Source organism: Oculina patagonica, chromosome 4 (assembly GCF_052425735.1).
Source record: "Oculina patagonica isolate OP01 chromosome 4, crgOcupat, whole genome shotgun sequence".
NCBI classification, from domain to species: Eukaryota; Metazoa; Cnidaria; class Anthozoa; order Scleractinia; family Oculinidae; genus Oculina; species Oculina patagonica.
In genome coordinates, this window is record NC_135761.1 from 51,967,989 (window position 1) to 51,994,217 (window position 26,229).

Sequence of the window (26,229 nt, forward strand, 5' to 3'; positions counted from 1 at the left end):
GATATTGCAGATAAATGGAAAACTTAAGAGGAATATCACGGTTAAAAATAACTTCAAATATTTTATCTTGTTAGGAACGTTTAGAGTCGATGTGTGGAAGAGGAATGACACTGTGTTTTATCAGGTATGAAATGAAATGCTGCACCAGTTTTTAAAACTTGTTTCTTACACACATAATCTTACAGTTCTTTTTACTGAATTTAAGATTCCGAGTGGGCCAGGAGATTTTAACTCTACATGCGGCTGGGGACAGTAAGTCAGTTGGTTGTTGTTATCCTTTTTAAAATTTATTTCAGTTACACTACTGTTTTATTTCGTTCGCTTTTCCTCCTTTTTTAAATTGCCTCTTATGAGAAACCTCTCCAGTAGTTTGTAAATTACGGTAAAAAGAAAAACAAGAGGATGAACAAAAATCAGGAATTTACTTCCGTGTTCAAACTTTATCATGTATATTTGAAAGTCAAATACACAAAATCAGAGAAGGTTTAAAAAGGCTGTTTTAAGAATATCATACCGTTTTAAATTTATAAAAAAAATAAACATGCATGGTGTAATTAAAGTGTAGGTCAAAATTGTTGTGATGAAATCCGTACTCAAGTAACCCTGAAAAAAAGTACTTCTCTTAATTGATGGTTACTCTTGACAATCTTTGGGTAAATGAGTGAACTATTTGATGAGCTTTGACGATCATTGAAATGTTTGGATGTTTAAGGATTATGTAAATGGTACGATGGAAAGTCACTGGTGAAATCTCAATGTCTCTAATAACACTTCTTAATTCTAAGCAAGTTCGATCTAGCCCAAGTTATTATTTTTTTGTCGTTTTTGTCACTTATTCTAGTTGTCCACGCATCATCATTTCCTACTCATTCCCGTATGAGTGGGAGACTAACAACTGCACAACTATTGATGTGGGATTTCACATTTGGGGCGAATGTCATAGAGGTAAAGAGGGATAGTGAATTAATTGTCAGTGAATATATGAGCTCTAAATTTCCTAATGACAACAATGAGAAAAGAAAATGATGTACACTTTCTCTTTGAGAACCGTCTTCCGTATAGCTAGAAGGAAGTAACGCTTGAGCATGCGCCCTAGTGTAATGAAAAGAGCGGTTGACTACGCCAGGACCTTGGCCGTTGCTGTGTGCTTAATTTTTGAGCAACGAGACTATGGCAAAAATACAGATTTCCTCTTCACCAATAACTAGAGTTGTATATACATATGGCAAATTGTTATGGCTGAGGACTGGCTCCATTCAGACGCGGTATTAATAATGCATGAATGACTCCACATCAGTCACGGTGATATACTTGCCTAGAAACAGAACGTTTTCTTCAGTTCACATAACAAAGAACAACAATTTTTTAAGCGTGAGTAATCAGGTCTCAGGAAATCAATTCAATTACTTATTTCAGTTCTTTTTAGCGAAAAAATCCGTCTGTTTTATCTGTCATTTCAGTTTTTGATGGACATGATGACGGGGAGTGCACGCAGGACGATTCTTATTGGATGTCAAAAGGCTACAGTAAGTAACCAGTCAAGACACGATGAAACGCTCGGTTTACACAAATTTTGCGTTTCCTGAATTTTTTTAACAAAGTTTATCACAGGATTTTTGTTAAGTATATATGTGTTACTTTACTTTAGTGGTTTCATTTACTATTGCTGTACGTCAAAAATCGGGATCTGGAACTGAAGATAACTTTGTACGTCACAAACTCACTAAATTTTGCACGTTTTTCTCTACTAGGGGCTGGAAGGCGGGCCTTGTACGGTTACCCTTGTCCACATTCGCCTCAGCATGACAGTCTTGGAATTTATAGAAACAGTGATGGGATGTTGTATGTGAAGTAAATGGATGAGCGTATGGTTTGGATCTACCTTGGAATCTACTAAAGACGTTGCACAGTAATTTTACTTCTAAAAGAAGTGCAACTCAAATTATCAGTAATCAAATTTGTACTAGGTAAAGTAACAAAGCCTCTAAAGCTTAGCTGGCTCACAGCTCTCGGCGCTTAACTCGGGTTCTTTAGCATTTGGTGGCTAGGTGTTTCACTAACCCCGAGATAGAATGATAGTCTGTTAAACACTTATTTCACGAGCGTGCGTTGGATATGAGATGATAGATAGCCAGCGAGGCGCGTAGCGCCGAGGTGGCTTTATACTTAGCTATCTCATATCCAACAAGCGCGAGTAGAATAATTGTTTTATTAAAAACGTCCAAATAATCGCAATATTTGAGCTTCCCAGCTGTTTTCCATGACACGTATTGGCTACGATATTTTTGGTCACTGGTATATGAGCTCATATACCATTGCTGTTATCCAATCAAAACGCAGGAATTGCAATATACCATTGCTAGGTTTTAATTAATGCAGGATAATCCCCAGCAGTTCACCGATACCCATTTATACTCCTGGGTAGAGAAAGGCACTGTGAGGGTGAAGAGTCCTGCTCAAGATCACAACACAATGACCCTCTCGAAGCCGGACCGTTCGATCTGGGGTCTAGCTGCGCATTAACCTTAAGGCCACCGCGCCTCGCACAGTGAAACCTGGCATTACTCGGAATTATCCCAAATCACCCAAATCTCTAGATACCTACTTTAATATGATTCTTTTAATGGCTCTTAATGAAGCGGAGTTCGCTACATGAGAGATTTACTTGATTATCAATCCTCTCCAGGCACATTAATATCCTCTTTTCAGCAACTTCTAACAATCATGGTGTGGCAGCACCGAAACCATGGAACACTATTCCACTCGAATTAAGACCTAGTGATTCCGACACATTTTCAAAAGACACTAAAAAAGCCTTCTAAAACTACTGTACCTTTTTCCCCATTTTTTAAAGACATTTTTATATATCTTTATAATACTGCTCTTTTAATTTCTCGAATTAAAACTATTTTCATTTTTCCATTGTCGTTTCTTTCTTCTTTCCAACACAGTTATTGGTATGATGAAGGTATTATCAACTTTTTGTTTGTTTGTATTTAAAGACGGCTGGATATCATTTACAGCCTTTTTAGTAGGATTCAACTGTCGTCAGTTAACATTAGAGATTATCCGCGGCAATGGTTGAACGATATAATTTTCACGTTATGTCATACAATTTAAGCTTTGAAATAGTGCACGGGTAAACAAAAATTTGATCATTTAATTATCAAATGATCGTCTGCTTAGTATAGAAATATAAGATTTTGCCAATCGCGTTTAATTAAACTTGATGATCTAGGTCGGTCAGAACCTATTTGACGTAAACATGTCAACCTCAAGTAGTTTTGAAGATTACTTTTTTTCCCGTTTGTGAAAATAATTATAAAGTAGTGCTCATATTTTACGTCATCACGTTCCTTAAACTCCGTCTTACAACGTAAAATTAGTTCAGTCCATTCATATTCCATTCAAATGTACACGATAAAATTTGTCTAATTTAGAAGTATTGTGTCTTGTTTGTAGTCGAAGTTGTTAAGTACGTTAATGTTTTCTATATCTAGAGTCGAACCTCTCGTTAAGGACACCTCTATTAATACGGACACCTCCCTAAAACGTCTAGTTGACTCGGTTCAGAAGAGACCAAAATTCACATAAACTGTATCTCTGTTATACAATTATACTGTTATATCTCTGCATCGCTGTTCCTTTGATGTCCGTTTAAAAGAGGTCCGATTGTAGTTTTATTTGGTCTCAAATATATACATGCTAACAATATAAGGCGTTGTAGAAAGCGATTCATGTTTTCGTTTGAAAATATTAGCTTAATAAAATAGATGTTAGTGATGTTGTAATTTCATAATGTTTGACCACTTATGTAAAATTAGATCATAGTATGATAAAAAGGAAATAAAGCTGTACAGAAATAAAGTGATTCTGTTTGTGGCTTTATAAAGAACGTTTAATAAAACATCTTTGTTTGCTACAGTTTCGTTCCTTCGGAAGGCATTACAGCTTAAATGTCTACTTTTTAAATTCGCTGCGTTAATTTCCGTTATCAACGTTAAATTAATGACAAGCTAAAGCCTGTAATTTTACAATTTGAAAACGCGAAAAATCGCTCTACCAGCAGGGTAAGGTTTATTTCTTACGTTGAAATCAGGTAATTTTATCGTCAGTAGGTTACCCGCGCAAAGGAACGAACTATGATTATAAAAAATAATTTTGGAATTTCTCCGATAATTTGTTAAGGCAAAAATGTATATACCTTTATTAGAATTCTCATGCAACGTGGAAAAACGTAAAGGGGAAACATTTAACTTGTTTCTTTTTTGAAATAATTTGGCAGTGATATAATTACTGTACTCGTTACTGTTTTTCGCCAGATAATAAGTTGACCTGAGTTATATTTTCTCGTTAGATTCAAACACTATGGGTTGAAACAGAACAGCAAGATTTTCTGTGAGACAATAGAAACCGAAGCGTACAGAAAAATGGCAGCTTGATTGTTCGACGGCCCTGTACCCCAACCAAAGAGACACACAAAATATTTATATTTCTTTAATGTTCCCAACCCATGAAGTCAAAACAAGACAACAAGTTCAGTGGGAGAAAAGGGGTAAGGGATGAAGTGCTCGAGTTGCCAATCAGAATCATCAATAGGAATCATGCAGGGTACATGTATCACAGGTTAGTTGGTTGGCAACGAGAGACTGGAATCCTCTCCTTCCTTTCAGGAAGCCCTAGTTCCCAAGAAACTGGGGTCCTAATCTCTAGGACCCTTGGGAACAAACACAACCACATGCCCTGGTTCCCAAGAAACTGGGGTCCTAATCTCTAGGACCCTTGGGAACGTTCCCAAGAAACTGGGGTCCTAATCTCTAGGAGCACTTCATCCCCTCCCGTGGTTTATTAACTATAAGAAAAGACAATGCTTAGTTAAGATGGTCTAAAGCTATTGAAGCAGTTCAGAAGAGGCAGTAATCGAATAACAGAGTGGTCGAGTTAGTATATGCCAGCTCGACACTAAAGCTAACGGTTACATGTATATCAATATCTCAAAAGCAGACACATTGCTCAAGTCCAACAGCTCTAAGCCTGAGCTAGCATACAAAATGGTAACAATATAAAAAAAAACAATGTTTCTGTAAGCAGGCATGCTGCTTAAGTCCATCAGCTCTAAACGTAAGTAAGCATACAAAATGGAAATAATAAATATTAGAATAATGTCTACAAATGCGGGCTTGCTTGTTTAGTCCATCAGCTATGGCTAACGTTTAAAAATAGTAATAGTAATATAATAAACACCCTTAACATAGCCGGATATGTGCGTAGAACTAGAACATTGCCTACATTTTTACAAATACTAAGCTAAAAGAGAAGCAAAGAGGGTTGGGTGGGTGGGAATTATTGTGAAAACTCTTTTAGGGAGCTCAGAGAATTTGAAGTAAAACTACTCAAGTCTAGATAAAACCGCATGGCCTTGATTGACATAATAGAAAAGGGGCGATGTGATTGGCCAGCCCGAATAGCACATCACACTCTAGAAGTGAGTTTGACCTTTGAATGTAACGCAAGAGTGATAGTCTTGAGCATATAGTGTGACAGATCTGCGTATTTGAATAGAGTGATCTTATGACTTCTCTGAACTCCTTCCATGGTTGTCACATAAACTTTAATTTATATTACATATAAATTTGCTTTGATAAGAGGGGTTTTTATTGTACAAAAATAACAAGTACCTGCATGGTTTAATGGCGCTGCTACCGAGGAAAGAAGTCCACACTAAATGCATGATTAAACATGTTGCCCTGCTTCGTCCCGAGGTGTCTTTTAATTTTCGTTGGTTTTGCACGTTCGCTTGGCGTTGTGGGAATGCCCCCGCCCTCCCTGTTTTTCCGCCGTAACGCCTTAACCGTCCGGCTGATCGGCGCCTGGGGACGAGGCAGCTTGTTGCCAACCACCCCGGATTACCAATGAACGCTCATTAAATCTGTTAGCTTTATGCACCATAAATTAGAAAAACGGACCCAGCAGGACACAGGTAAAGCCCAAGTCGCTCACCTGCCACATTTATACAGCTATATTGTAAGGTAACATCAGTTTTAATCTTCAACAAGAATATCACTGTTACTATAAGGTTTGTGAGTTAATCTTAAAATTGAAGATCCACTTTTGTCAGTGGACGATTCCACAAGTCTGCAACTTTTCTCGCCTATAGGTAAGATTGACCCTTACATCCTTCATTTTTAATTTTTTTAATTTAAAATTATCAAAAACAATGTGCCGACTTGTTATGATATTCTTATATTCCTTCGCAGGTCTTTCGAAATGCCTTACATTTTAAAAGTCAACTTTTTTAAATTCACCAACGTTAATTTCACAGTTTAAAAACGCAAACGATCGCGTTTGAATAGAATACTCCGAAACATGCATTTATAAATTTAATTAAATAATGAACTCGCAGCAGCCATTAGCCGTTAGCTAAAGTTTTTAGCCATATTTTTTTTTCGTCAACCATTTGTGGAGGTGATTTCTACTAATTATTTAAAAAAACAAGATTGGGTCGAAATTACTAGTCGCAGACGATATTGCAAAATATTTGTTCCACTGTCACTTGCCATGTTTATTGTTTTGAGACACGGTGACTATTAATTTATTTAAAGCATATATATTCTGTTGGCAAATTTCTATCTTGTTCAATCTGAACAGGTAGTGAGATTCAACAAGATAGTGCCTAGGACATCAAGAAAGCACCTTTCCGACAAAAAAAAACTGAAAGATATTTTTTCATCGAGAGCTCCAAATAAACTTTATTGAGTACTTGCAATAGACTGCAGGATACAAGAATGCCGTGATTAATATTTAAGTTTATATTCTAATATTTTCCTTGAAATTCATCGCATGCGTGCAACCGATGTAAAGGATATCACCTAGGTGATATGCTTCTAACTGAATCAACTTAATCGTAAAACAAAACACTTTTCAATGATTCTGTTATGTTCAGAAATAATCAACAAGGGGAAGAAGTTTCCAGTGAGAAAATCGTACTGTTGGCATTCTTTGGTTTTACCCTGACCAAGCTTGACATTGATGATGTAAATTTGTAATGTGCTAAAATTGTCGTCCAATTAAAAGACGAATTGCTTCTTTCTATTTTAACAATATTTGTTTAAAGTACAAACAAAATAAAGGATATTGCAGTTACCGTCATTCAGGCCAAACCGGGAAGAAATGTTTATCTCTGAAAAGGCAAAACATGATCCGAAACACCGAAAAAAATGATCCTGCGATCAATTTTTTGCTCAGGGAAAAGAAATATAACTCCCTCGTGAATCATCAAGCCATCATGTGGATGAGTTTATACTACACATATTGTGTAAAAGATTGTGCTCTGACATAACTGTTTGACATGGAAAAAATATATATATATATATGTTATTTGCCGGCTGGGAGGTCCGTATAGTGAAAAACTGTGACCGAGGTCTTGAAAATGCTGCCCGAGGCCGCAGGCCGAGGGCAGCATTTTCAAGGGCGAGGTCACAGTTTTTCACTATACGGACCGACCCTAAGCCGGTAAATAACTTATCTATTTTTTTTTCAACTGTTTCAATTTTCGTAAACACAAGACAAAAACTCACGAAAGCGTTACCGTGGCCCGTGGGCAGATATAGGAGAATCTTGCCCGCGCTAAGAACCAATCAGATTGCAGGATTCGTTACCGTGCCCTCTGATAAAAAAATAAATTAATTTATTGTTGACAGTGTAATAAAACAACTGACTTTCAAATCGAAAGAGATAATTTTGAGCTTAGGTTGATAAAAAACACCAAAAAGGTAATAGTAACTAAGGGATAATTGAGACGGTTGCAGAGAAAAAAAATTAACTATTTTTTTAACGTGCCACCCACGCCAAAGCCTCCTTTAATTACTTTTGCAATGGAAACATAACCTGCACTATGGCATTCTCGCCATGGGTCACATGTAGATTATTAGTTCCAACTGTTGAAGGCAGAATCATGCAAATACCAGATAAGGTCCGGTAAACTTCAAATTCATTCTGACAAGCTATCAATAATGTAACAAGCTTTATCTAATCATTTATATTTTGTCCTTTTGGCTAGTTTCCAACGCTGTAATTTAACATAAGCTATAAAAAATAGATTTCAATAAGTAAAACTTTGGTAAGCTTTTAATCTTGCATATCAGTTTTAATCGGTTTTTAATGTCGGTTTTTACCTGCATCTCACCTCACCAAAGTTACAGGTAGCTCGAATTAATGGTTCATGTTACCAACAACATTATAGCTATGAATCAACATTATAGCTATGAATCAACATTATAGCTACCGTTGTTGTTTTTCAGACTCCACTCGGGAAACGAACATCCGAAGATGTCATTGCGAGGACTCGTTGGAATCCCTGGTATTTGCTTTCTCTCAATCCTCCAGTGTATTTCAACTCTGGCTCAGTGTCCTGCATCAATATACTCTGTGTTCGGTCACCATCTTGGCAACCATGTAATGTCATCGAAAGCGTCTTTAGACCTGTCCGGTTGTATTGAGAAGTGTTCAGAAGAGTTTTACTGTAGGAGCATCAATTACGGCATTCTTAGAAAGTCATGCGATTTGAACAGTGCAGACAGATATAGCCATCCACAAGATTATGGTCCGCGAGAGGGTTACGTTTACATGGACGGAGTCAACAGACGTCGAGGCAAGGTATTATAGTAATTAAATATGCTAACATTTAGTAATTAATCGAAAATGGCATATTCATTGCGAAGAAGAAGAAGAAGAAGAAGAAGAAGAAGAAGAAGAAGAAGAAGAAGAAGAAGAAGAAGAAGAAGAAGAAGAAGAAGAAGAACGCATTTAGTGAAACTAATAGAAACAGAATATAATTTATATCGATGCATGTTCCTAGGATAAATGAGCTGTGACGCGAGCTTTGCTTGAATATGGAATAAATAGGGTTGAGAAGGCTAGAATTAAATAATACAAGTGACTTGGAGAAAATTGGCCACGCATGTGGCAGTTTTAATTAAATCAATTATCTCTAAGTCTTAACAAAATATAGAAAATCTGAACAGATTAAACGATAATGTAAACGTGGGGCGCCAAAAAACGCCACCATAACAATAAAACGAACAGAAATGAATAAACATTCGGAAAAACGGCTGATAGCAGGGAAACCCGTTGGTTGGCGATAAGGGGTGGTGGAGGGAAATATTTTCTTGAGCTCTCGACACTTCAATGGCGAGGAATAAAAGGACGAATTAAGCGATTGCTCCTGCTTTTACATAGCAAACTCCGCCCTAAAATGTTATTGGTTAATCTTCGTACCTGGTACGGAACCTCCCAACGGGTTATCAAATGAACATGCCTCAACATAAACAACATTATGTCTAGACATAAAATTTGGTTTTTTACAACCCTTGCAAATATTCTTTTCGTTGTTACATATTTAAAAATATATTGTGTTCATATTGATTTTTAGTGATTAACTAATTAGAAAATTAAAAACTAAAAAAAACGACATTCGACGTAGATAAAAAGTACTAAATAATGCCAAGAATAAAGAATGGCACTTTTATAGCCTAGCTAGACTTATTTCTCCTCTTCGTTGTGCTAATGTTCAAAACAGTTATTACCAAGTTCTTAATCCATTTTAACCTTTTTCAGAAAGGTGGATTCAAATCGTGTGCGGAGATCCAGCAAGAATATTCATCGGCGCAAAGTGGTTATTACTGGATAGTTGTTAAAGACAGTGATGTCCAAGTTTATTGTGACATGAAAAACTACGGTGGGTGAAAATTTTGCGTAACACTGTTTTCCTTCATTCTGGAAGTTTGCCCTCATAAATAATAACAATGATAATAGTGTATTAATTTTAAAGCGCAGGCTTCCAAATAATGTTCAGTGGCGCATAAAAATTGCTGTGTATACAAAATATGTAAAATGACTGAATCATTGCTGCCTCGTACCCAGACGCCTCTCTCTTCTTTGTTTGCTTATTTCTTTGCTTACCTTTTTGTTATTCTCGTTTAATGTCTGCAAATACCACACTCTGGCTAAACCTTATCTTACATCTTACCTTATCTTATATCTTATCATATTTCTGTTTCTAATATTTAGATGGCGGGTGGACCTTGGTCGTGAGCATAAGCTCCAAAAACAATGACCATCTTCAAAGAAATGCTAACAACTGCTGGAGCCCAAAGCTATGTGTTTTGAAAGGAGACCCTAACGTTATTGAGGCCCGAAAAATGAATGACGAAGACATTCGGAAACTGGCAGCTACACACGAAGGTGACAACACTCTTCTCATCTCCCTCCATACTATTTTTTAACTACTTTTATGGCGGAATGCCTCAAGAAGTCCCATTTGTTTCGTTTAGGTAATTCCCCTAAAACAGAACTGAGCATATATTTTCAGCCAAACTTTGCTACTGGTTGAAATAAAAAGGGGGTGGGGTGACAATTTTCGTTTAGGAGCAGGAAGACCATGTGAATACCACAAACTCAACTAGTTTAGCTTTTTAGTTATACTGAGTAAATTTACGAATTTTTGTTTGAATATATGTTTGAAATATAAATTTGTGAGGTTGCCTCAGGCCAAAGAACTCAACACAAGGAATCCGCTGTCCAGCCATCCTTCTGCTGGACCAGCGCACGTTGCACTAATACCTGGAATGGACAAGGATGCCTGACATTTTTGTTTTAAAAATACCTCTGTCATAATTTAATGTTATTTATGCATGTTTTTTTTACAGGGACATTTAGATTAGATAAGTTGGACAACGGAGTAACAGCGTTTTATCAGGTGGTTTATAATAACTTTTTGAAATCTTATTCTATGTTTGAAGTTTTGTCTGCAGTTATTTCTATTTTTTGAATTTGTTTATCACATTTATTTTTCATTGTTAAGCGAGGAGTGTTTTGTAAGAATTTTTTCAAACATATGACTGGCTAATGCTAAAATAACCATTTTACCCCAAATTAAACGATTACCTTTTTTATTTTCACTAGAATAATTCATCCGATCTTACTTTTGAAACACTAAATTTTTGTTTTACATTGCAAAAGGTACAATATTAATGCAAGGAGAGGCAAGCTACAACCCCAGACAAAAAGAGTTGGGAAGGTTGTAAAACATGCCCGATTAGAGAGAGTTGCAAATTCAATTTAGCAATCCCCATTCCTGTACTGCTGTAGGATCCCCCCGTCCCCCCCTTTTTTCAGGGTTTGTAGGCGACTTCGAGTGGAGGAGAGTGTGCACTTTTGTAACATATGTACGAGAAGGTCGTGCGATTTCCTATACTTACAGTTATCACAAATGATTGTTAGATTCCCAGTGGACCCGTCAACTTCGATTCTTCATGTGATGGACCAAGGTACGAATTTATTTTGTAAAGCAAGTTTACATTTCAAATGGCTCTGAATCAGTTAAATTTTAGAGGGTATAATAGCTTATAAAACAGTGTGCTTTCATTGATATGACCGAATTTAAAGCAATACAACATGATGATGAATTGGGACCACAAAAAACACTATTTATGACTTACTGCATATTTTTGCCGTGCAAGGGAAGTAATCGTATAAGCGAGTGTCGATTCAACAAATTATTTTGTCTTAGCTGCCCACGTGTCATCACTTCGCATTATTATCCTTACAACTGGGAGACCAATAACTGCACTACAACTGATGTAGGATATCTTCTGGCAGTTCACCATAAAGGTACCTTTAACTATAAATTTGCCTGAATACCACAGGTACATCCTTAGCCTTAATTAGAAACGAACCCACAGTCAACCTCTTAACCCTATTCAGACCGGGGGGGGGGCTTTTGAGGCCCGCGCTGACTTTAAACTTTTATAACTTTTTTAAGATTTAACCAAACGCTGCCAAACTTTCTAAGTTTTCCTAAAATTTATCTGGCAACAAATTGGTAGGGTTGGATGATGTGTCAGGAACTTGACATCACCATGGCAACGGCCTTTTGACAGGCATGTTTTCCCAAATTTGTAATTTTGCGTGTTTCTGTTAATAAAAATCAACTTAAATGACATTATTTTTACATTTTTACGGGTTTAAAGCACATTTTTATTCATTTTGAGTACTTTGCAATGATTTTGGGTGGTTTTCTGGCATTTTGGAAAAATTTTGAAATCCAAGATGGCGGATCCAAGATGGCGGCTGTTTTGAGATCATGATGTAATTGTCACGTGAGATGACGTCACCATCCCACGTGACGTATACCAAAAGAAAGAGTTTCGGACGTACAATACATCCTATAAGTTTCATGGTGATTGCTTAAATATTCTGGAAGTTACATAGGGGGGGCTTCCGAAGCCCCCCCCCCCCCGGTCTGAGAAGGTCCAAAAAAGCCCGGTCTGAATAGGGTTAACACGATCATATATTCAATCATTCGTTCGTTCGTTTATTCGTTCACTGACTTCATTTTGCAAAAGCAATAAAGAAGGTTAATTTAATACTTGGTGATAAATGTCAGAGAGCGTAGGACAAAAACAGCTGTGCAACGAGAGACTCGTTGTGAGCTGGGCCATTTACTAGGTACTGCCAGAATCAACAATGTCGTCGACAGGATCTAGTTTTATAAATAACAAAGGTTGTGAATTTTAAATTCGGTGATAAATGATAAGGATAAAAAATCATGTTCAATGTGTCATGAGCTTGGGACAAAGAGAAAATCTGAGTTACGACGGGAATCGAACTGACCTTAAAATTTACCACCTTCATCATTTATTACACACTTTATCCTAGCAGTATGCAGGACGCGTGTCACAATAAACTTAGTATATATCCCAGCTCACCACGAGTCTCTCGTAGCTCAATTGGTTAGAACGCCCAACCGGTATCTGGGAGGCCATGGGTTCGACTCCCGCGGGGCCTAAATTTTTAATTTGTCCCAGGTTCATGACATATTGAACAGTTTATTTATATCATTGACTGTACAGCTTGCTTGGTTGCTTGCTGGCCTTCTTGGTTCATTCGGTCGGTCGGTCGGTCGGTCGGTCGGTCGGTCGGTCGGTCGGTCGGTCGGTCGGTCAGTCGGTCAGTCAGTCAGTCAGTTTACGACAGTTATCCAATTTACTTTTATAATTTGTTTTTATTTTATTTTTTTGTTTGTGCTTGTTTGTTCTTCTGATATTCATATTTTATATAAATTTATTAACAGTTTTTGACGCCAAAGACAATAGAGAATGTGGTTTCTTGTGGAAATCATCCCTGTACAGTAAGTTAATACCACAAGTCTAGTAGTATTATTGTCTAAAATAAAATTGAATTCTGCTTGTTATAACAATCATCGTTAAAAAATGTTAAAAAAAACATCACCTTACTTACGCATCTGGATTTCATCAACAATTAACCTGTTACCTTGCGTCCATTTGTATTATTTGCTGGATCTACTGATTTGTGATAAATCACAGTTTTTGACGGATTTGTTCCGATGTATAGCACTAAAAGCTGTAAAAAGGATATCTCAAGTTTGCTTTTGTTGAATTTTTTATCTATTTTTAATTTATCTATTTTCAATAATTGTTTACAGACAGCAAGCGTGGCTTGTATGGATATCCCAAAAACAGTCTTGGGATATGGGCTAATAGTGAGGGGCTGCTCTACGTAAAGTAGAAAATCGCCGAACATGATAACAAAGTAGGCGTCATCTTTCTGCCACTGGAACTGCAGAACTGAAGGAATTCCCATACTGTTTTGATGAAAGCTATTTAATCATTAGTCCACGGGAACCTTTGCAAACTTTTTCGACTTTGATTCCTGCAGCGACGGTTATTACAGCATAGCAAATTAGTTAACTATTAAGTTGACCTTATTTTACACTTTTCTGACTTCACTTATGTCAATCCAATCTTAATTCGGAGAGGTTACCTACTATTTACAATTGACGGTTTAATACTTCTTTAGTTCCTCTGATCTGTTGTGCTCCATTTTACTCCGTACTCCATTCCCTATTCCTCAGTTGTCGTCTATTGACCTTACCTACTGTAGTTTTAGGAAGATCCTCAATTAATTCCATCTTTAAAACAAAGTAGCGGTTCAATATATGTATGGAAAGGGTAAAGTCCGCGTTCGAGTCTAGTGGAACTTTCAGTCGGCGTTTAGTTTTCTGAAGCATGAAACAGCAATGAGCTTTTCAACTCCTCCTCCATCCCCACCGAGCCCACTGCATGGGGTTCTAGTCCTATCAAATGGCTACCCCCTATTATTTAATTTATCAGTAGCCATTGGTATGCCTGGTTTAAGAGAAGTACTGCAAGCAAAATGGCCTAGGCCAGGGCTCGAACCGGAGACGCTCGATCCTGGTGCTCCAATTTTTGTCTTCAATGTTAACCACGACACTGGCGAGGTTGAAGTTGAAGAATGCGTTTATTTCTTACATTTCTATGGAGACGAAACGGACGGAAAGTTTCGCGGGAAAGCGGTGTCATTTTCCACCATTATTCGAAATCTTCAGCTCCAGGCTACTCACAGTGAACTGGCTGCTGCTTTAGCTGAGGTAGGAAACCCTGACGAGAATGCAGAGCACTGAGTGCAAAAGAGCCAATTCAAGCATTGTAATCTCAAATGATGAACAGTCGATGATCGAAAGCGTTTCGTATATCTCTTAACATTTTTATTACCTAGATTTTGTATCACTTTATTCGGCGAATATAATTATTAAGTTTGGCTCAGCTGTTTACAGCCAAATAATAAATGCACATGTTCTGTATTTGAATATTCTGTAACCGAACAACATAATAATGAACTATCATGTAAGCTTAATCGATGTAGTACGTTCGCAGACGCACTGAGAACTTCTTTTTTGCAAAATAACAGAAGAAAGCTCTGAGCTATGTTGTTAAGCTCAAAGATTAAAACGAAGCTGTAAAAAGGCATGTTAAAATCACTCAGCAGCAGCAATATAAATTTGGGGCTATTGAAAAACATACACATTCTATTTTTTGTATATGAACCGGCAGTATATAAGTAGCGACATGCGGTCTTGGAGAATCGATAGTTACAAATTACATAGTGAAGTTGATAGTATTATTTAACATGGCGGCGGCAAATAATATGGTCGATTTATGTTTAATTTAAACGAAGCGAGCTTTTTTCTCCTGTATATATGAAAATGCCGTGTGCTTAAAATTGTGTTCGCCGAATTGATAAATGTTCAGAACCCTATGACCGGCACGTATTCCTTTTACTGTCCGGGCGGAAATCAGAACCTTAACTCTTCCTGTTTTTGTGGAAACAAAAAAACAATAAATTGCCTAAAGGTCTAGAAATGTTGGTAACCGTTACAAGCTAGCAGCGAAACTAAGAATTGTAGCAAATTAGCATATAGATTAAGCCAACCCTATATGCGCCGACCACCGCGATTAGTTTCGCATGATATAGTGAAAAACAAAGCACTTGAAAAAAAGCAAACGCTTGATGTTATATTGAACTTTGGAAATTAGATATTAGCCCTCTCGAAACAAGACTCAAACTTCAGTTTATTACTTTCTACAAATCGTTGAGAAATAGAAAAATACCCATGGACTTGATAAGTTAATAAAGTGTTAACAGTCATCATGGACACAGCGGAATGCCACGATATATTTACTATACTAATTAATCACTTTTTTTTTTCAAACGAAATCAAAGCAATTAAGCGAAGTTTAATGTTTATTCCGCAGAAACCTAAGCCCTTTGTTTCCGAGGTAGTGAATTGTATCGAACTATGATGTTCCTTCCTGTGTGTGGTCAGTGTAATTGTCGTTCAAGACAAAGTCGACTTTTGTGTTTTCTATACTGTTATTTAACGGTCTTGGGCACAAAGAAATCTAGAGAGAAAGATAGCAAATGTTTTTATCGTAACAGATTTTACGAATTTCAGGAGTAGTATTATATTAAATGTACTTTACTTCAGAAACAAATCCAATTCTGACCAGACGATGTACAACGCATAATTGAGTATCTTGACGATTTAACGAACGATTAAACGACGTCAACGCTTTATGTTTATGCCGCAAAATGTAAAGCCCTTTGTGCCCGGCGTAGTGAGCCAGATCGAAGTATGCTGTTCCTTCCTGGGTGCAGCCTGTTCACTTTTCATTTCAAATAAAGTCAAATTTTTTTCCTGTTCTATTACTTAATGTTCTCGTTACTTATTAAAACGACTGTCGACGTGGTACCAATCTTAATAAGATTTTCGTCCGTAACACAGATATAAAGGAACTTTCGGAAGGTAACACATTATGACTTGAGGGCAATGTAAATGTATTTTTTTACAAGAGTCCACTAGTGTTTGGGAAACTTGTTGCAGAACTGAGGGTGAGGTTTTGATGTATCTCTCAAAACAGTCTGAGGACCATCTACCCAAAACCTTAATAAGCCGTGGGAGCAAATTGGCTGAAGCAGCTGTGGTAGCTGCACCTATTCGAAAACTATGACCAGAAGCTCGTTTCTTTTGTAAGATTATCCTAAGTAAGAAAGGAGCCAGTTCCATAGGAAAAGAGGGGCCCAGTATTGGGAAATGGGGTCCTCGAGTTCAGGTATGCTAACATGGCAGAAATAGGGCATAGATTTGAATTAGTCCTCACAATTACTATAGACTGCCCTGTACTGGTGTCTGTCTTTGAAACCTTTAATCGAACCAGCATATACTTGTGGGAAAAGGAGGCATAAAGGTCAAATCCGAAAAAGTTAGGTGGCGTTTTGGATAGAAATTAGAGTTGCATATTAGTCAGTCAAAATCATCAAACAAACTATTTCTGTCAACTGGAACAGCAACATCTACAACTTAAAGTCCTTGTAAGTTTAACATCACTAATAAGTTTAACACTACTTGTTGTAAAAAGTTTCCAAATACGTACAAATTCCTTAACGCATTTTATTAAAACACTCGAAAATCATAACATTGTTTACATGTGATTGAAAATTATCCAAAACATCACGCATCTATGTGATTTTTAACACAGTCGTTATTCTGTGAGAGATATTAACACGAACTTCAAAAACTGTATCCTCGAATAAATAAATGGCGCATAGCACTAAAAACTATCAAAGAATTGAATAGGTATTGTAATTTCGATCATGCTCACTGGTAGAGAAAAACCAACCTGTTATTATCTGATAAACACTTAGAAAAAAAAAAACTAAATCTACACACTCTGTCACACTAAATACTATTTCCACCCGTTCAATGAAAAAAAAAAAAGTGAATTTTACTGAAACAGTCTAGAGACCTTACTAAGATTCTAGATATTTTCTGTTTAAAGTTCAGGGTGCAAGCTCTGGCCGCAACTTCGACAGTCAATATCGTCATCATACTCTTCGATAGCTGAATTAAGTGGCTTGTAAGATCGAGCTTTCCATACCGTTTTGAGGCCAGACCAATTGCTCTTTGTGTTAGGATCACTGAGGTTATCAAGGTCGGCTCGGCGAAGCAGTTTGCCATCTTTTACTTGAAACATAGGATAGTTGTTGTTCTCGTTTGCGTCTACAAATGGTATGTAGTCTGTCACCACACTTGAATCTGTTGTCTTCTCAGGATACAGGAACGCGTTGTAAACGTGATTGACGGACGCCTGGACCGCATCTATTGCAATTCTGTAGTTGCCTTCACTCTCTTCGTTCAACAGCATGCCGTCGCCATAAGCAATCCACTTATCACCTCTTTTGTTTGTAACACGGAGACCGTATGTGTTGTCTTCGTCGTGCATGTATTTGCTCAGCAAGTGGCCAACTTTAGAAGGTGTTATTTGCTTTGCAAGTTCAAGCCTGGGTGTCCTAAGAATACAATGTACAGGAGTCATTAAAACTCGGTTATAATATTTCTTCATGTTGTGCCTCTTGGCCTCTATATTATTGTACATCCGAAAATACGAGTATCCCCTGATTTTACCGAGAAAAAAATAAAAAATATTCGGGTATTAAAAATGAATGCAATAACAGAGGTACTACGCGCGATTTAAGTGAATCCTCAGCCGTGATCTTTTGAGGGACTGATGGTCACTCTAACAAACGGGGAAAATATTTATATCGTTTAAATCATTTTTGAATATGAATTGAATGGCTACAAAATCTTTCAATTTTAATAAAACTATTTTCTTCGGCAAGCAGTGGACGATAGGAGCTGTACCAAGAAGTTGTTATGAACCAGAGTTTGAAAGACGATTTTAAATGACACTTCAACATGACTTCTTACACAAAAATGTAAACAAAAACTAATTGCTCTGGCGTTTTTACGTGCTTTTTCAAATCAACTATCTCACCTTAGATGTCCACTGGAAAAGCTATCTGTTAGAAAATGACAGGCAAACGCATCGATGGTATACGCTTCCTCAAGGAGCCTTATCTTTGTTTCTTGATGTTTAACTTTACTTGCTTTTCTTGCCTTCTCCAAAGCCCACTCGTGGCCAGCTAAGAAAGCTTCTTTTGCAAACGGCAGGAAGTGGTCGTGATTGTTTTCTGCCAACTTCATCATTCGTCCAAATATGACAGGAAGACCTAAGAGCCATGTACCACCAGTGACTTCGTCCCACTTCTCTACCAGTGAGTTCCCTAGTTTATCGTAGACATCTTTGGGAACCGTTTCTCCCTGACTCTCTAGCGCAGCTTCAATTTGACTCTTCTCCTTCGTCATTATTTTCAAGATCTGATCGAGTTCTTTCTTGATATCATCGTATTCTGCACTTGCTAGAGTGTTGTAAGCTGCGATAAAACGCTGGCGACGGCCAGTTGTCTTTTTATCATGTTCCTCGGATGGATCTATAATGGGGCTCTCTGGGACGCCGTAGAAATCTCCTGCTAAGGCAATGATTTGGCCAAAAGAAAGCTCCAATCCATTAGGAAGCCTCAGGAGGCGGTCAGCGCCCATCACGGCCTGCTCTCGACTACCACTGCACGGATTTGACACTGGAAATCGAAGCTTGACTTTATTTCCTATGTTTTCGTGCTCTGCTGACTCGAATTCTTCTCCTTCTGTCTCCCCAGTATTGACTGACTCAGGTGTACGTTTGATAATGTTAGTCAACAGCTCCATAAGGCTTTTCTCCTGCGAAATTTCATCGGGCTCCATTGCAGTCGGTTTTGGTGTTATTTAGGACCCACGACAAGAAAACGTAGATATGACTTCTTTCTCTATGCGGAACATTCAGTGTATTTGCTTCAAAGCCTTATTCATCCTTTTATTCATTTAGGTCACGTGAACTTGTAGTGTTTGTTGTTGAGTGAATTTATGATTTAGAACTACCATTTCAATATTACGTTTAAGTGGAGGTCTTTTGTTTACTGCACAAAAAAGCAAAGCGTTTTGTTTCTAAGGCAGTAAGCTGGATCGAACTATGTTCTTCCTTCCTGGGTGCGGTCGATGTAATTGTTGTGTCAAACAATGTTGATAGCTATGTTTTCTTTGCCGTGCTACATTGTATCTGTGAGTATTAAACTACTGAAACTGTCAATATCATGCATGCAGTGACTTTTGAAATGAATTTTGAGGCACAGTTCAGTATCCTAGTGGTGCCTTATAAAAAGAACGCATAAACTGTTATTGAAAAAGTAACAATTTGCTTTAAAGTAAAAGTCGGAAGATAGCGGAAGATATTGACAACACCTATGTTCTGGTAATGAATAATAAACATCATGATAATTGCCTAAATTCACCCTTCACAGATCGCGTCTAAGAAGTGTATCAGTATTGTATAAATAATTATTTATTTCAACGCTGTACAGCTTCGTTTCAAGCAACTGGATACAACATTGATATCATAGTTGTATTTCGAACTGTTAGAACTGCAGGGTAAAAGAGTTGCAGTGCGTTATCCCTGTGATTAATAAGCCTCTTCAAAATATGCGTGCGTCATTGTTGGTTATTAATTCATAGAGTATTTTTTTTAATTTTAGATCACAAAACCGTGACGTACTTCGAGTATGCTGCCAGCCGATTTCTTGGCCGTCTTGACTTGCATATTAAGATGGCATCCAGTCAATATTTTATCTATGTCAGTGAGTGGGAATTAGAAGAAGGAGACGGCGAGGAATCAGGAATCGAGAGTGGAGAAGGAGAAGAAGCTGGTAGAGGTCTGACGAAAAACGAAAAGGCTTGGAATTCTTGTGATAAGTTGAAAGCAGACGCCAATTATCACCAGCGATATATACCACTGAAAGATGCCCTTAGTTTCAAAGGTCTGTCCAGTGACGACAAGGAACAGTTCGTTAAAGAAAAAGCACTTACCGAAGAAGATATGATGTTCCTAAGTTCAGAGATGGCAGTAAAGTGTCTTGAAAGTTTTTCTGCTGCGGTAGTCTGCATTACTGTCAAGCTCACTTCATCGCAGGCTTACGGTACAGGCTTCTTTATCAGAGTTAACAACGAAGATGTTGTCATCACTAATTCTCACAGCATAAGAAGCTCTCAAAGTGGCCTTGGGATTGATTTTCGTCTCGTCAAAGCGAAAGACGTGCGAGTTATTTCGTTTTACGATGGAAAGGGAAGTAAGCAAGTAACTCGTGATGTGGCTAGAATCGAGAGAGCCTCGCCACCAGACAAGAATAAAGACAAAAATGTTTTAAAGGATTCTCTGACAGGAAAGCTCCATGGAGACGGGAAATCGGATACAGCCGATATCAGTAAATGTGACGTCGCACTGGAACTACTTTCTTCATATTTTAGCCGTAGAGATGCTTTTCTGGATTATGCGTTATTGTACTTGTCGCCACTGGAAAACGACGAGCAGAAAGCAAACTTTGCGATGGTTAAACCGCTGGAGATGAAGGCTTTCGACAAACTAGAAAACTTTCGGAATGTTTCATCCTTCGAATTTCCTGACCCCAGGAGCTCAAAGTATTCTCGTTCGCTTCGACTCTTTGCCATCTCTCATCCGCACCGTGCAAGCAAACAAGTGTCGTTTGGAGGCTTGTTATCAAACCTAAAGCACGTTTACTTTCTGAATATGGCTTATGGCCAAAATGACACTGGAATGTTAAGTGAAAAAGATCCCTTCGCTGAGCACTCCATTTCTACTTGTAAAGGTTCCTCTGGTGCTCCAATTTTTGTCTACATTGTTAACCACGAAACTGGCGAGGTTGAAATTGAAGAATGCGTTTATTTCCTACATTTCTATGGAGACGAAACGGACGGAAAGTTTCGCGGGAAAGCGGTGTCATTTTCCACCATTATTCGAAATCTTCAGCTCCAGGCTACTCACAATGAACTGGCTGCTGCTTTAGCTGAGGTGGGAAACCCTGACGAGAATACAGAGCACTGAGTGAACAAGCTTCTGAAGCTCAAAGTAAACAAAGCCAGAGTTAAATTCAAGCATTTGAACCTCCAATGATGATCATTCGATGATCGAAAGCGTTTGGTATATCTCTTAACCTTTTTATTACCTAGATTTTGCATCACTTTATTCGGCGAACAACCAAATAATTAATGCATATGTTCTGTGTTTGAATATTCTGTAACCGAACAACATAATAATTAACTATCATGTAAGCTTTATCGATGTAGTACGTTCGCAGACGCACTTCTTTTTTTTTGCAAAATAACAGAAGAAAGCTCTGAGCTATGTTGTTAAGCTCAAAGATTGAAACGAAGCTGTAAAAATGCGTGTTTAAATCATTCAGCACTGAACAGCAATATAAATTTGGGGTTATTGAAAAACATACACATTCCATTTTTTTTGTTATATGAACCGTTCGATGACGAGTATGTTAGATGAAGAGTATACAGTCGAAGCTCTCATAAGCGGACACCCTCGGGACGCGAAAAAAATGTCCGCAACTGGAGCTGGCCGCTTACGAGAATGGTTCTTGTAAGCGGCCATTAGAGGTGAAGGGGATAGATGGCCGCTTACGGGAGCTTGCCCAGCTAACATAATGGTAATATGCAACTTAGTGGTGTTTCGAAATGTAACCGGACGTGGATGACGACAAAACAAACACTGAAATATGGTACTGTAATTACAGTAAAATCATTGTGACGAACGGCGATGTGAAGTTGATTGATTAACCCTTAGAATCCTAAGGTTCTGGTATTTTTTTAAGCAGTTTTCTGGGCTTAAACTAATCTGTCGAATTTCGTGATTGCATATAAGAAGCTCAAGTAAAAATGTGTGCTGTTTCAAAACACTGATGGCTCAAAGTTTTATTGTGACGTCAGCATTCAACCGTTTCTTTCTTGTTGAGCGAGCATACGGGCTCGAATCTGGCGAATATTTCGTTTATAAGTGTTTTTTCGAGTCATTTTCCACTGCAGAAGCCCCCAGGCTGGCATCATTAAGCTAGAATGGTGGGTAGAGGCCAGCATCTGAAAGAAACCAGAGGTGAGAGATGATTTTGTCTTGATTGGAACACCAGAAATATTCGAATCGAAAGATGGCAGTTCATTGGTAAAGTTGTCTCTCTGGCCGTTCTGTGGGTGGATTCCAAGACCTGCCAAGGCATTTTGGAGGAGTTCTGACTTCCAAAGAATGCAATCGGTGCAACATTTTGCCGGCAGGATTGGGTGGCTCGACACTTCTAAAAAATATATGGAATAAAGGTAGGAAGCCTTTCATGCCGTCGCCATGACTGTTTTTCCCAAGCATCCCTTTCGGTCAGCAACGAGGAAATTACAGGTTTGCAAGCATAGCTCTAATCGAATAGTAATTGCTGAGTCTGCTGAATGATTGATGGGAAATTTCCTTGGTGAACGGAAGGGAATAGGGTTGAAGTTTGCTGCAAATGTATATTTTTGAAGTCAGAATTATTTTTTCATTAAAAAAAATGGAGGCAAAGATGTGTGTTTTTTGTTGTTGTCCTGTTACGTAGAAAACGGGCATTTTCAGATTTGCTGCTGAACAAACAACCATATGCAACAGAAATCAAGAGTTTTAGTCAGTTAGTTGGCTTTTAAAGCTATGAAAATTATCACTTTGCCATAAAAAGCAGTCATTACTATCATGTGCCCAGATATGTAAAAGCTAGAGTTTTTTCAATCACTGCTGGTATTTTCCACGCACATATGCGTGGCTAGGACTTAAAGGGTTAATACAAGATACAGAGGTTTTTTATATGATTTTCTTTGCGGTGTCCGCTTACGGGAGCTTAAAAATAAAGAAAAAGTCTAAGTCGTAATCTCGTAAAGTGTCCGCGGCCGCTTACGGGAATGTCCGCTTACGAGAATGTAAAAATACAGAGTTTGTATGGGAGTAAAAACGGTGTTTCCAACAAGGTGGCCGTAAGTAGAGCTGTCCGCTTACGAGAGTGTCCGTTAAGAGAGCTTCGACTGTAATTCGTGTGACCCGACATTAAGACTCACACATTAGTATACCTTTGCGCTTGTGTGTTTATTCTAATGGTTATATAGTTAAGTGATTAATTGATTTGACATTAAATTATATATATACATTTTCAAGATACACTGTTTTTTCTTCCTCCCTAATATTGAGAGAGAAGTCTTGAGGACATAAAGCTGATTCAAACACTTGTTTGATGAACTGAAAATTAATTAAACAGCCTCACGTACAGATTAATTTCCACAGTATTGCTATCTGTTAATTGAAAAAGCAAAGACTATTTCAGTTTTTGAAGGTCCATTCTAAACGTTGTATCTTCTAGCTCCATTTTCGTAAACAGAAGGGAAACAAATCACACTCCGTTTATAGTAGATTTTGAAAGTGAGGAACTGGCCCAAAAGCGCAGCAATGTCTCTAAAAAGATATTGCTAGTTACCGCACCAACAAAGGAAGACCTTTCCTGATAAAAAGGGTAACACCCGGCAGTATATAAGTAGAGACATGCGGCCTTGGAGAATCGATAGTTACAAATAACATAATGAATTGCATAGTATTATTTTACATGGCGGCGGCAAATAGTATGGTCGATTTCAGTTTAATAAACGAAGCAAGCTTTGTCTCCTGTTTATATGAAAATGCCGTTTGCTTAAAATTGTGTTCGCCGAAATGATAAATTTTCAGAACCCTATGACCGGCACGTTTGCCTTTTATTGTCCGGAAGGAAATCAGAACCTTAACTCTTCCTGTTTTTGTGGAAACAAAGAAACAATAAATTGCCTGAATCGAGCCTGAAGGTCTAGAAATGTCGGTAACCGTTACAAGCTAGCAGCAAAACATAGAATTGTAGCAAATTAGCATATAGATTAAGCCAACCCTATATGCGCGGACCACCGCGATTAGTTTCGCATGATATAGTGAAAAACAAAGCACTCGAAAAGAATCAAACACTTGATGTTATATTGAACTTTGGAAATTAGATATTAGCCCTCACGAAACAAGACTCAAACTTCAGTTTAATACCTTCTACAAATCGTTGAGAGATAATAAAGTGTTAACAGTCATCATGGACACAGCGGAATGCCACGATATATTTACTATACTATATAATCACTTTTTTTTTTCAAACGAAATCAAAGCAATTAAGCGATTAATGTTTATTCCGCAGAAACCTAAGCCCTTTGTTTCCGAGGTAGTGAATTGTATCGAACTATGATGTTCCTTCCTGTGTGTGGTCAGTGTAATTGTCGTTCGAAACAAAGTCGACTTTTTTGTTTCCTATACTGTTTTTAACGGTCTTGGGCAAAAATCTAACACATGATGACTCGAGGGAAAGATAGCAAAATTAATGTTTTTCATCGTAACAGAGTTTACGAAATTAAGGAGTATTATTATTCCACTATTGCGCCATTTTACCATATTAGGGCAAAAGAACGCGCAAAATATGCCACGTTATTACACAGTAGAACAGGGCATAAATACGGGCGGACAAACTTACGGAATACTGGCCTAAACAAAGTGAAAAAATTAGTGGAATAATAAATTCCTTATTCGATGGTTAAACATATAATACGAGCGGACATTTTGCTAATTGCTCGCAACTCGCAAAATATCCGCGCGTATTATAATTATATGTTAAACCATCGAATAAGGTGTATGTATTACATCAAATGTACTTTACTTCAGAAACAAATCCAATTCTGACCAGACGATGTACAACACAGAATTAAGTATCTTGACGATTTAACGAACACTTAAACGACGTCAACGCTTTATGTTTATGCTGCAACATGGAAAGTTCTTTGTGTCCTAGGTAGTGAGCCAAATCGAAGTATGCTGTTCCTTCCTGGGTGCAGCCTGTTCACTTCTCATTTCAAATAAAGTCGAAATTTTTTCCTGTTCTATTACTTAATGTTCTCATTACTTATTAAAACGACTTTCGACGTGGTAACAATCTTAATAAGATAAGATAATGTTAGCATATACATGAGGGAAGAGGAGGGCATAAAGGTCAAATCCGAAAACGTTAGGTGGCTTTTTGGATCGAACTGTTAGAGTTGCATATCAGTGAGTCAAAACCATCAAACAAACTGTTTCTGTCGACTAGAACAGCAACATCTACAACTTAAGGTCCTTGTCATTTTAACATCACTAGTAAGTTTAACACTACTAGTTGTAAAAAAAATTGCCATATACGTACAAATTCCTTAATACATTTTATTGAAATACTTGAAAATTATAAAATCGATTACATGGGATTAAAAATTCTCCAAAACAGCACACATTTAAATTGAATTTTTAACACAGTTCAGTCGTCATTCTGTTAGAGATATTAACACGAACACCAAAAACTGTATCCTCCAATAAATAAATGGCGCATAGCACTACAAACCATCGAAGATTTGAATAGGTATTGTAATCAGTTTTGATCATGCTCAGGAGTACTGAAAAACCAACCTGTTATTATCTGATAACCACTGGGAAAAAAACTAAATCTACAAAAGGTAAACTGACATGTTTACCTGATCACACTCAGTCACACTAAATGCTATTCCAACTCGTTCATTAAAAAGCAATGAAAAGAAAAACGAATCCTCCCGAAACAGTCTAGAGACCTTACTAAGATTCTAGATATTTTCTGTTTAAAGTTCAGGGTGCAAACTCTGGCCGCAACTGCAACAGTCAATATCGTCATCATACTCTTCGATAGCTGAATTAAGTGGCTTGTAAGATCGAGCTTTCCATACTATACCGTTTTGAGGCCAGACCACCAGACAAGAATACCGCTTAACCGCTTAATGTTTATTCCGCAAAGTAACCCTTGTTTCCGAGGCGGCAAACTGGTTTGCCTGTTTATGTTGCTCCTTCCTGTGTAGGGTCGTTCGCATCGATCGTTTGCAATTACTGAGATGATCGTAGGCGATCGAGACGATTGGAAGTGATCGGGGCAGTTCTCATATTATCGCCCCGATTGCCTGGTATGAGCGAAGACCTACAAAAGACAATCATTTTA

The 26,229-nt window shown here is 37.7% G+C and overlaps 3 protein-coding genes across 3 annotated transcripts; 2 read left to right on the plus strand and 1 right to left on the minus strand.

The window, feature by feature from the left end:
• The first annotated feature begins 78 nt into the window (after positions 1 to 78).
• LOC144650559 (uncharacterized) lies at positions 79 to 3,212 on the plus strand. Its single transcript, XM_078510266.1, has 5 exons — positions 79 to 124; positions 206 to 252; positions 842 to 945; positions 1,461 to 1,526; positions 1,752 to 3,212. Exons 1-5 carry the CDS (start codon positions 90 to 92, stop codon positions 1,848 to 1,850), a joined length of 351 nt encoding a protein of 116 aa, XP_078366392.1. The 5' UTR covers positions 79 to 89; the 3' UTR covers positions 1,851 to 3,212.
• Positions 3,213 to 6,114: 2,902 nt separating this feature from the next.
• LOC144647969 (uncharacterized) lies at positions 6,115 to 21,209 on the plus strand. The gene is made up of 9 exons (XM_078507634.1): positions 6,115 to 6,157; positions 8,301 to 8,655; positions 9,616 to 9,736; positions 10,069 to 10,242; positions 10,707 to 10,756; positions 11,281 to 11,327; positions 11,570 to 11,670; positions 13,133 to 13,189; positions 19,846 to 21,209. The coding sequence occupies exons 2-9, from the start codon at positions 8,329 to 8,331 to the stop codon at positions 21,207 to 21,209; spliced, it is 2,241 nt and encodes a 746-aa protein (XP_078363760.1). The 5' UTR covers positions 6,115 to 6,157; positions 8,301 to 8,328.
• On the minus strand, positions 17,142 to 18,886 carry LOC144648836 (uncharacterized). Its single transcript, XM_078508286.1, has 2 exons — positions 18,216 to 18,886; positions 17,142 to 17,730 (listed from the first exon to the last, which is right to left on the minus strand). The coding sequence occupies exons 1-2, from the start codon at positions 18,818 to 18,820 to the stop codon at positions 17,214 to 17,216; spliced, it is 1,122 nt and encodes a 373-aa protein (XP_078364412.1). The 5' UTR covers positions 18,821 to 18,886; the 3' UTR covers positions 17,142 to 17,213.
• Positions 21,210 to 26,229: the final 5,020 nt, after the last annotated feature.